This window comes from Oryx dammah, unplaced genomic scaffold (assembly GCF_014754425.2).
Source record: "Oryx dammah isolate SB20612 unplaced genomic scaffold, SCBI_Odam_1.1 HiC_scaffold_23, whole genome shotgun sequence".
NCBI lineage: Eukaryota > Metazoa > Chordata > Mammalia > Artiodactyla > Bovidae > Oryx > Oryx dammah.
The window spans coordinates 72,220,134-72,231,644 of NW_024070207.1; the positions used below are offsets into that span (position 1 = coordinate 72,220,134).

Here is an 11,511-nt window from a genome sequence, read left to right on the forward strand (position 1 = left end):
TGTCCATTTCCTGGGGCAACCCTACATTGCCAAGTTCCTTCCACTAGCTCCAACCTGGCTGAACCAGCCTCACTCCTTCCTGGTTCATCGAGTTCTAGCATGCCCTAAGGCTGTGGTCTCAGTGGTGATGATACTATCATCCCTTACTTTTACAGTGTATAACCAGCTTTTGAACATACCTTGTTTGAGTCTCACAAAAGCTCTGTGAAAGAGGTAGAGAGCCTTATATTTCAGATGAGGAAGCTGAGACTCAGAGAGGATAAGTATGAAGTTTCCAGGGGCTAGGTTTCCTAATTTCATTGCCATCTTCACTACTACAGTTGCTCTACTGGGTGTCTTCTGTGTGGCAAGTACTAAGCTCCACTTGCCTCCTGTATAAGAAACCCTTACATGTTTGCGACATAACCTCAAATAAAAAAGTCAGTCCTAGGGTTAGCCTGCTGTACCTGCCTCCCTCTTTGCTATATATATTATGTACACCAGCTGCCCTCAAACTTCCTTTGGCCTGCTCCCACCTTCCCAGGTACTCAGTGGTAAAGAATCCACCTGCCAGTGCACAAGATGTGGGTTTGATTCCTGGGTCAGGAAGATCCCCTAGAGGAAGAAATGGCAACCCACTCCAGTATTCTTGCCAGGATAATCCTATGGGTAGAAGAGCCTGGCAGGCTACAGTCCGTGGGGTCACAAAGAGTCAGACACAACTGAGCAGCTGAGCACACATGCATGCACCTGTTTCACAACACACAAGAGTAAGTGTCCTTTTGTCTGAACACCCAGCCCAGTAGCTTTACTGTCCCACCACTGCCCCCTGGAGAGGAAAGTCTTGATCTGGAGATGGAACCCCTTTCCAAGGGGAATTCTTAGAATCTGAAGAGAAACCAGATTTCTGAGGTGATAGATTTAACATTTCTCAACGTGGGAAGAGTATGAAGTTCCTTTGTTGAACCAGGATGGAATTTTAAAAAGAAAAACTTTCTTTGGCCTTTTGGACAGAAAAGAGGTGTTGTTGTTTGCTGTGCTGTGTTGTGGAGGGAGGGAGAATGTATTTCAATAACAGAAATCTCCACTCACCGTGAGGGGATGGGGACCTCTCCTCTGACAGTAGCTGTCAGTTTACTAAGGAAGGAGATTTCTTGCAGGAAAGAAATGTCTCTCTTTTAAGAGAGGAGGAAACTCTTTCAGGATTGCAGAGTGTGTGGGAAAGGAATACTTGTGCACTCCTTTCTTATCTAAAGGAGAAACCTCCTTGAATGAGGAACCCTCCCAGGCTTTCTGTCTGAAGGAAAAAGACTGTTTCTAGAGAACAATTCTGATAAGATTATGCCTGATTTTCTATTCCTTTCTGACATACTTCCCACAAGGAGTCAGCATTCTCTGAAAGGGAGTAGCAAATAATTTTTTCTTTTAAGAGGTAGGGAAGCTGAAGGGAGAAACCCACTGTGGGGGAAACTTTTACTCCTAGGGGCCAGTGACTCTGCAACAGGGGAGCCCTCATGAGACTGGGGGAGGCTTTGGGGAATCCATGGAGCCCAGAGTGTCAAAGGAAGCTTAGAAAGGTTCTGGGCCAGCCCTTGTTTGGTCATGAGAAAGCTGAAGCTTGCAAAAGGGAATACCTTGCTACTAAGTGACAGAACCAAGACTCGAACCCAGCTTTATCAAGTGCCAGCCTGGGGCTCTTCCCACCACAGCCCAGGGAAAGAGGGGAGGTACCTGCTGCTTGGGTGAGTGATACTGAGGAAACTGCTGCTGTGAAATACTTAACCTGTGTTAGAGACATCTTTGTGGTGGGAGGCATTGATTCCTGAGGGAAGGAAACTGGGGAGAAGGGTAGAATCAGGGCTACATCTGAAAAAAGGGGTCAGAGTCACTGTGCAATCCAGTGGGTGGCTTGGAGAGCATCCATAGGCAGTGAAGGCTGAGTTTTGAGGGAGGACAGGCCATATTTCCTCCCAGGAGTGCAGGGGACGGGCCTCGCCAAGGAGATGTATGCTACTCTCTCAGACTTGTGAACTTTCTCCATCATTTCCTGTCTCTCCAGAGGGAGTTGTCATTTTAATCTTTTTAAAATCAGAGAAAGGGGCCCAAGGAAACTTTTTGAGGGCATGTAGATGTTTTATAATAGATTGTGGTCATGTTTACAAGACTGCACAAAATTACCCAAACTCAATAAACTACATACTTAAAATGGATGAAAAAAATCAATCAGAGAAAGGGATGAGTGAATTAGAGTCCAATAAAGCTGTTATTTTAAAACGGGGGCAAAAGAACCCAAACCAAACCAAACACAGGAGAGAATGGCTCTGGGCCTGGTTGTGCCTGGCCTGTGGGGTAGTGGGGTATGCGCGGCAGTCCCTCCTTGGCAGTTTCAGCTACTCTAATTGCTCTTTTTCTTTTCCCATTTCTTTCTTGATCAGCAAAAAGCCAAGGCCAGCTCATCGAGGGGGTGGTCAGAGATTGTAGGAGAAAGAACTTCACAAACACACAAGCCACCTCTTCGTTTACTGTAAAATCCTGTTTAATGTGTAACATTTCAGGCAGAGAGAGGCCTTGAGGACTAGAGGCAAAGGCAACCCTGACCAACCCCCACTCCAACTTATCTGCCTGCTTCTCCCTCCCTAGCTCCTCCACCCCAGACATGTCCTCCTTTTCCTCAGGGCCGGCAAGCACTGTTCCTCCTTTTCTTTCGTTTGCTACCCTCCCTTCCCCACCCACACGTCCACAGCACCCTCCCTCCACTCCACTTGCCCACATCCCTCCCCACCGATGTGACTCCAGAAATAGGGTATCTGACAGCACGGGGTTAAGATTAGTTTCATAATTGGAGATGTTGTCAGAGCATCCCACCTCTGGTCCCCAGTGGTCCCAGGGAGAGGGAGAGGGAAGAGGAAGGGGTGCAGGCAACGAGAGCTGCCTGCGCCCCCAATAGCCTTGAGTGCTGGCGTGGGTGGCCTCCAGCTCCCCACACCTTCAGGCCCTGAGGCAGAAGGCCCTGAGGAGGAAGAGAAGTAGGGAGGGAAGGAAAGTTTTGATGGAGCAACCCCTAGCAGGCAGAGGCCTGCGCGCCGGCAGGGGAAAAGGAGGGGCAGGCCTGGGGCAGGACAGGGGTGGGGGGCAGGATGGGAGGTTGCCTGGTCTGTGGCATCAGCAGGCCGAGCAGCGGTCACTCTTCTCGGCCAGCCCAGCCCCGGTGCCAGGGCTGCGGCGCAGTATGTCTTTCAGGGAGCCGTCCTGCTCACTCAGCAGCTTGTTGATCTCATTCTGCTTGTATTCAGGTGAGAGGCGATGGCCGAAGCCCCCCGAGCCCTTGCGGGAGGGTGGATTGGAGCGCCGCTGGGCTCGGCGGGCACAAGCCCGGAAGATGAGGTACACCACCTCGGCCACATTGAGGATGATGCAGATGCCTGAGGCGGCCAGCATGAAGACCGTGAAGATGGTTTTCTCCGTGGGGCGGGACACGAAGCAGTCCACTGTGTTGGGGCAGGGGTAGGCATCACACTTGACCAGCCGCACCATGGCGTAGCCAGGATAGAGCAGATAAAAGACATACATGAAAGCGGCCTCAAACAGCAGCCGGAAGACCACGCTGATCACATAGGTCCACCACAGTGTCCCTGAGATGTGGACCTTGTGCCTCTTCACCTCCTCCAGGTGCAGGGGGTCGCCGTGGCCCTCAAGTCGAAGCATTTTCTTTTCAATGTGCTGCTGGTGTGCCACGTGCATGGCCACGAGGAGAGCTGGGGTGGACACCAAGATGAGCTGCAGAGACCACAGACGCACGTGGGAAATGGGGAAAAAGTGGTCGTAGCAGACACTATTGCAGCCAGGCTGGAGGGTGTTGCAGATGAAGGAAGACTTCTCATCACCCCACACGCTCTCGGCAGCCACCACCAGCACCATGATTCTGAAGATGAAGATGACAGAGAGCCATACTCGGCCAATGGCAGTAGAATGCCGATTCACGCCACTGAGCAAGGTGTACAAACCCGTCCAGTTCATCCTGCCTCATTCACACCTGCAAAACATGAGCCACAGCACAAGCTGTCAGAAAGCTGGGGTGGAAAGCCAGGCTCCATAACACTGCCTGACACCTCCCCCAACCCTCCCAAGAGCCAGTGACAAGAAAGGAAGAAGGAGAGTCATAGCTTTCCTCACCACCCCCTCTCCCTTGCCAGCCTCTCCGTCTCTTTCTTTTCCTCCTCACTCATTCACTTGATGACTTGACCTCCCTGAGCCCCATCTCTCTTCTCCACCTTCATCCAACATTCTCTCCTCTCCTGCCCTTCCTTGCCAGGCCCATCTTGTTCTGCCATCAGCCATCCTCTTTAGCTTCCCCTCCCCCAGTTCCTTAAGTCTGGACCTGGGCTAAACCCAACAAAGCCCCGTTACCTTGGGGAGCGCCTATCCCTGAGGCCACCCAGACAGGTCCCCTATGGTCTCATGTCTATGCAGGGGGAGTGGTCCCTGGGTTCGCGCCTGCGTCCCAATTCATCACCGCCCGGTGCTGGGGAGTCATATGCTGCTTTATACCCAGTGTCTGCACAATGGGACCTTTGTGGGGCTCTGAACAACGCCCTTTAGAATTCAGATCAAACGCCCTGACTTCCGCCCACCCTACACACAGAGCACTTGTGTCCCAGCGCCGGACACCCAGCCTGCACCCACCTGTTCTGTGCCCGCCCGGTCCATCGCCGCACCCACCCCATAGCCCCACCAGAAGAATGGCCACAGCGGGGGGGGGAAGATGGAACAAGGACAGGTGCATGTAAGATGGGACCCAGGGGAACCAGAAGCCTCTGGCCTAAGGCACTCTCCCATGACTCTACTAGAAACTTAGATTCAGCAGGATTTTTCCTGGCTTAAATCCCCTCCAGGATATGGGTGAGCCTGAGGTTAGGAAAAGGAGCTCACTTTTATCAAGCTAGGAACTGTGCTAAGTATTTTCCCATACATTCTTTCTTTTGACCCACTTAGCAAGCCTCTAAGGACCCCAGTCTTTCCAGCTGAGGAAGCTGAAGCTCAGATAAGTTAAGTAACTCACTTAAGGTCACACAGCTGAAGTGTCTGAGTAGGATGAAACACAAAAGTGTCTGGAGCAGAATTCTAAGCTCTTTGCACGGTACAGTCTTTGTGCTTTTGCAGATGGTGTTCCCCGAAGTGTAGGCTAGCTGTTAATGATGACAACAACAGCAACAGAAGCAAAGGCTACCCATAAAAACACAAGAAACAAGGAAGTTGCTAACCTGTGAGTGCAATCCGATCCCAAAATCATGGAGCAAAGCCTGACCATCTCTCCTTGAGCCTGTACAGAGGATGGCCAAGTGAAGACAAGCCAGAAGGAAAAAGCAAAAGTTAACCAAGCAAACAGAAGAAGTTTAGGAGATGGAAAAGATAAGAGGCACCTAGCTTTGGGTTTTTTTGTTTTTTATCTACTATGACTTTGGGGTAAGTTACCAAACCTCTGAGTCTGTGTGCGCATCTATAAATGAGGTTCATACCCAGTGTTTTTGTGAGGTTCAATGAAGCAACCTGTAAAAGTTCTTAGCCCAGCTCCAGTTTCATGGTTGGTGATCAAGGGAAGTAAAACCTTATCAGGAAGAGAAAACAATGTGGTTTGGGGGGAACTAAGTGGTTTGCCAAACCCAATATCCCTCTTTATTTCTTCCCAATGCTGCTGTTGACCTATAGTGTTTGTCTGAAATAGAACAGACCATTCCCTTGCTGCCCTGGCCCCGGGTCAAGTATACATTGTAACTCCTGGTTTCCTGAGCTTGCCAGTTGCTCTAGGGAAGAAATTCCCCTCTATCTCTTAAGCAAGGGGAGAAGGCTTCCTTCTACCTCCCACCTTGTCTACCATTAAGTTGCAAGGAGATCGTGCTGCAAGCCAGAAACTGGCTGTGAGAACACAAGGCCTGAACTTTGTGGCAAGTTCTGGGTGGTCCTCTCTGTTGTAGGGGGAAGGGAGAGGGTATTAGTAGCTAGAAAAATTTGTTGTTATTTAGTCATTAAGTCATGATGGACTCTTTTGTGACCCCATGGACTATAGCCAGCCATGGGCTGGGTTTTTCTGTCCATGGGTTTTTCCAGGCAAGAATACTGGAGCAGGTTGCCATTTTCTTCTCAGGGGATCATCCCAACCTACAAATCGAACCCGGGTCTCTTGCATCTCCTGCATTGGCAGACGGATTCTTTACCACTGAGCCACCAGGGAAGCCCAAGAAAAGTTGGGGGAGCGGAATGAAAGAAACTAAGGGGTAAAGGGATAGTCTGTACAAGGTTTCTTCATGCAGCTTAAAAAAAAAAAAAAAAGCCTCAGTCAGTTCATGCTGTGGGCCTAAACCAGTGCGGGAAAAGCAGGAACACAGGTGCCCTTTCTCCCAAGCCTGGGATTCTGAAGGCAGAGCTGGTACAGGAGATACAATGGAAAGAAATGCTTCATCTAATGAGAACTGTTAGAATCAAAATAGGTGGTGGAGGAGCATATTGTTAAGAATAACCGTCTCCCAAGCCCCTGCTCTGTGCTAGGCCCTTGCACACCATCTCCTGTAAACCTGAAAACCACCCTGAGAGGTAGGTGTTATTTGTAACCCTCATGTCACAGATGAGGAAACTGAGGTAGAGAAAGGTGAAGGGACTTATCTCAGTGTCACAAGGTTCATGTTGTGAGTACATGCCAGAGCTGGGATTTTTGAGCCAGATCAAGCTGACTCCCTGGTGGCTCAGTGGTAAAGTCTGTCCACAGTACAGGAGATGCAGGAGGTGCAGGCTGGATCCCTGGGTCAGCAAGATCACCTGGAGAAGGGAACAGCAGCCCACTCCAGAATTCTTGCCTGGAGAATCCCATGGGCAGAGGAGCCTAGCAGGTTACAGCCCATAGGGTCACAAAGAGTCAGACACGACTTAGCGACTAACGTACATGCACACAGACACGCACGCACGCACACACACACACACACACACACACAAACACAAGCTGACTCCAGAGCCCATGTTTTTTCCCCAGAAGCTTTGCTGCCTCAGATGCAATTATCATTTTTCTTTCAGAGTGCTTTTAAGAAACAGCGAGATTGAAGATTGGTCTGACTTTTCTTTTCCTCTAGCCCTTCTCTTTCCTATAACTGACAACTCTTCTCCTCTCCTCCCTTCCCAGGGCTTTCAGTTGCCTCCAGATTTGTTCTGTTTCCTTGTCCTTACCTTTCTCTGGCTGCTTCCTCAAACCCCAAAGTGAATTTCAGCTGTTCTCTTCTCTCTGTCGTTTAGGGATGTCTCACAGACAGCCTGGCCACCCCTGAGTTTCTAGGTTCTTATAGCTCTCCACCTCCCATCTTCTTGAGCCCTCTGGGACATAGCCAGGAGCTCCCTTTGGAGCCCCTAAGGACCCTTGTGTGAGCACTGATATCTCAATTTTTGCTCTCCCTTTGGAAAGAGCTGATCCCTATGTCAACATCAGTACCTCAAGGGTTTCATTTCAAAAACATTCATGGGAGTCACCTGATTTTGAAATCCAAACTGTTTTTGTGACTTTGGGTTAAAGTCCAGGTGTTGATATGCTCTGTGTTGCTCTAGGCATGTTTGGCTCCTGTGTTTAATTAGACAAGATTTCTCTGACCCTGTCTGGCTCTGGTCTTGTCCTCAGATCCAGATTTGCCCAAGCACTCAAGCACAGGTCAAAATCAGGAGATTGTCCTTAGTCCCTCCAACTAATATTATACCCACTTCTCAGACAGAGAAGGTGAGGCTCAGAGAACTTAAACAACTTACCTCAATGACAACTGCACTTCTGCTAAATGGCAGAGTCAAATTTCAAATTTGTTTTCCTCTGACCTCAAAGTCTTTGTACCTTGGCAGCCTCTCTTCCTTTAAGGACACTGCATTCTGAGATCAATTAGATCTCAGAACTCAAAAACTGTTCTCAGCATTCCTTTCCACATGTGCCTGCATGCGTGTGTATGCATGTATACACACACACGTACACGTTCAAGTCTATCTCTTTCTGCTCCTACCTCTTTCCTGTCCCTCCTTTCAACTATAGGAAATCCTTGTATCTTTTTGGTTTGGGAAAGAGGGGCCTGGCTTGGCTAAATGAGGTTATACTCAACCTCAGACTCCATACTCCCTCCCTCATTTCACAGGCAGCCTCTGGCAGGAGAGGACAGGGGGCTTTTTTTCAGATTTTCTTCTGAGTTTCCAGCTGCCTTCATCAGTTTGGTGCGGCTAAGTCCAAACCCCTCCATCCCTCTCCCTCTTCACCCGCTTCCCTTCCCCGCCTCCAGCCTGTGGTCCCAAAGCACCTCAGTCACGGCACTGTTCCCTCCACACTGTCATATGTATTATGCGGCCAGGCTCGGGTCAGGGCCAGTCTAACTCATTCCAGTTTTCTCCTTCTCTCGCTCTGCCATGATCTTTCCACAGAGCTCCTGGTAGTATCAGCTCCCTTCCTCACTGTTTCGACTATACCGTTTTACTCCTCCATCAACTCTCTGACTTCCTGTTGCTCTCTACTTGGGCTTATTATAGCAGCCACCACTTAGGGAATACCTATTCTGTGCTAGGAGTAGTCTGTTCCTTAACTCTCATCCTCACAACAAACCTGTGAGCTGTGAGTTATTGTCTTCAGTTCACAGAGAAGGCAATGGAGACTCAAAGAGGCTGAGTAATTTATCACACAGCTGGTAAGCCAGTGCTGGAACTCATATTAGGGCTCATGCTGGCCCCTCATCAAAGCCGGGGTCCCTTCACCATTGCTCTGCTGCATCCTCCTCTATACTTCTCTCCATTCAAACCCATCTTGTCTCTATTCTCCTCTCATCTCATTTTCTAAGTCCATGCATTCTGCCGTGCCATTCCCAACAGCTGGAACAACTTTCAAACAACTAGGGGGCTACCCATCCTTCAGATCTCCCAGTCATCAGTTACTCCAAGCTCAGCTTGAGTCTCCCTGCCTCCCACAAGAAAATGGAAATGCATGCTCCCAAACCTTGGCCCGGTTGGCTGGTCCTCTGTGCCTACTGAGTGTGCTGTATTCATCTGCCCGCAGCCCCTATGTTGGTTGCACGCCTGGTTAGCCTTCTAATCAGGGAAGGAAAACAGCACCTGGCAGTGCCCAGCGGCCCCCACTGAACCCTAACCCTGTGTGGCAGGAAATGTCTTAAAGATATAAACTTAGCCACCCTGAGCCTGGGGGCCCCCTCCAGTCTTTCTGGGTATTTGACCCTCTGAGGATGAGGGTGATTCTTGCCTGGGCAAAAAAGAGTGAGAGCAGAAGCAACACTGAGCCTGGGAAAAGGATGAGTTGGGGGCTACAGAGGGAGACTAAGCAAGCCTGACACCTGGGTAGGAGGTGCCTCAGTCCAGCTCAGAGGGAAACACAGAAGGGATCTAAGTGGCTGAATGCTGAGCCCAGGAGAAGGCAAGACCCAAGCCTCTCCCCAACCCCCACTTCTGCCCTCCTGGGCCACACCAGCCCTGGGCCCACGTCCCTCAGCCCGCAGCTTCCTCACCTGGCTGCTGCTGCCCTTTCCCAGGGAATGTCTGCAGGCGTGTCTGCACTATGTCACTAGGTACTGTCAGTCCAGTCCAGGGGAGGGACAAAGAGCCCAGGGCTGGAGCCAGATATGGCCCACAGCCCAAGAGGAACAAGACAAACATTAACCAGCTCTACCTCCTCCCTCACACAATCATTAAATAAGATTGATCCCCTGAACTCCCGGTGACTTTGGAGAGACAAATCACATAGCCTGAAGTTACTGCCCCATCCCAGAGGAAGAGAGGCATCTTCGTCACCCATGTATGCATGTTTAACCCAATCTGGGAGACGGAACTGGACCCAGGCCTCAGCCTTCAGCCTTCCCTCACCCACTGGCCATAGGTAGATCTGGTGTGTGGACGAGCTACAGAGAGGGCTCCTGCACTGGGTGCCATCCCTTCCAGCTCCCAGCCTTGAAAATGCTGACTATGGGGAGAGAAAAAACAGCCATTGGCAATGACTACTGGCCCCTTGAGGCCAAAGTGAGAGACAGCAGGGCTTCCCCCACATGGCAGTACCGGGGTTCTCTTGGGCTCTCTGCTTATTGCCCATGCCCTAAGTGGCTAGGGATGGACCAAAGTGTTTCCAGTCCCATCCCACAACCCCAAACCTCTTCCAAATTGTCTTCTACCTTCGGGGCCAAGGCAGTTGAGCCACAAAATGTACCATGCGCAGCAACAGATCTTGGCAATCATTAAGGTAAACAGAGAATGTCAACCATTAACTGAGAGATAAGTCCAGTTTGAAGGACAGTTTACCTGAAGACCCTGCTAATTCTGTGGCCTGGATGGCAATGAAGAAATAACTGAAGTCAGCTTCACTGGTTCCCTGCCTTCTCTTCACTCCAGCCCGAGCTCACTGTCAGGATGAGAGCCAGAACCCCGACTTCCCTTGGCCATACCCAGCATATAGGTACATCAATTGATAAGTCTTTACTGGACACCTGTTGAGTACCCAGTACTGATTACATGCCAGGGGCAGATGGAAAAAGAGGGGGAAACATTCTAGCTATTCTTAAGGAATTTATCAACTTCCTGAGGAAATGAGACTAAGACTCAAAAGTTGCCAGGACAATGTCAGTGTATGTTCAGTTATGTGGTTCTAACTTAGACTGCTGAGGGAGTTCGAAGAAGGGGAAGTGAAGTTAAAGTCGCTCAGTCGCTCTTTGCAACCCCATGGACTATACAGTCTATGGAATTCTGCAGCCCAGAATACTGGAGTGGGTAGCCTTTCCCTTCTCCAGGGGATGTTCCCAACCCAGGAATCAAACCCAGGTCTCCCGCATTGCAGGCAGATTCTTTACCAGCTGAGCCACAAGGGGAAGATGAAGATAAATTGAGATAATCAGGGAAGGCTTCCTGGAGGAGGTAAAGTTTGAGTGGAAAAGTGAAGGATGGGTGGGAATTGGAAAGGGGAAGGGTAGGGCTAGCTTTCCAGGGAAGAGGAACACTGAGTAAAGGTACAAAGGTAGGAATGAGTGGGACATGACTGGGAGACAGAAAGGAGGCAAGACTGTGTTGGGTGGCTGTGGATGATACCAGCAGTCAGGTAAAGGGCTCAGAGCAGGAAGGCTATTGAAAGTCAGGTAGGGAATTCCTTCAGTAAGTGTCTGGTAAACTTATAAGGCAAAACCAAGCTTGACACCATGAGGGCAGGCTGAATGCCATTCTTTGGTACTTGGCAGTTCATGCTGAGCATACAGGTTGGAGTAGATAAAGAGGACTAGCATTTCTGGAGTACTTAATGGATGAAAGGCAGTGTTCAAAGTATTTTACAAGTATTGCTTGGATCCTCAAAATAGCTGTCTGCAGAAAGTATTATTAATATTCCCATGTTACAGGGGAATTAAGGCATACAGAAGTTAAGTGACATGAGTGAGGTCACTCAACCAGCAAGTGACAAAGCAAGATTTGAACTCAGGGAGTCTTGTGCCAGAGGCTGTTTAACCACAGCATCAGAGCTGATGAGCTCTACAGGTTCCATGGAGA

General features: G+C 49.8%; 1 protein-coding gene across 3 annotated transcripts; it reads right to left on the reverse strand.

Annotated features, from left to right (window-relative positions):
* Positions 1-2,493: 2,493 nt before the first annotated feature.
* Positions 2,494-9,572, reverse strand: GJB1 (gap junction protein beta 1). Of its 3 annotated transcripts, none has more exons than XM_040265723.1 (2): positions 9,498-9,572; positions 2,494-4,012 (listed from the first exon to the last, which is right to left on the reverse strand). In XM_040265723.1, the coding sequence occupies exon 2, from the start codon at positions 3,994-3,996 to the stop codon at positions 3,142-3,144; it is 855 nt and encodes a 284-aa protein (XP_040121657.1). In that variant the 5' UTR covers positions 3,997-4,012; positions 9,498-9,572; the 3' UTR covers positions 2,494-3,141. The 3 variants fall into 3 exon arrangements, with proteins under 3 accessions (XP_040121657.1, XP_040121659.1, XP_040121658.1); XM_040265725.1 differs by lacking the exon at positions 9,498-9,572 and adding an exon at positions 7,192-7,541; XM_040265724.1 differs by lacking the exon at positions 9,498-9,572 and adding an exon at positions 4,387-4,630.
* Positions 9,573-11,511: the final 1,939 nt, after the last annotated feature.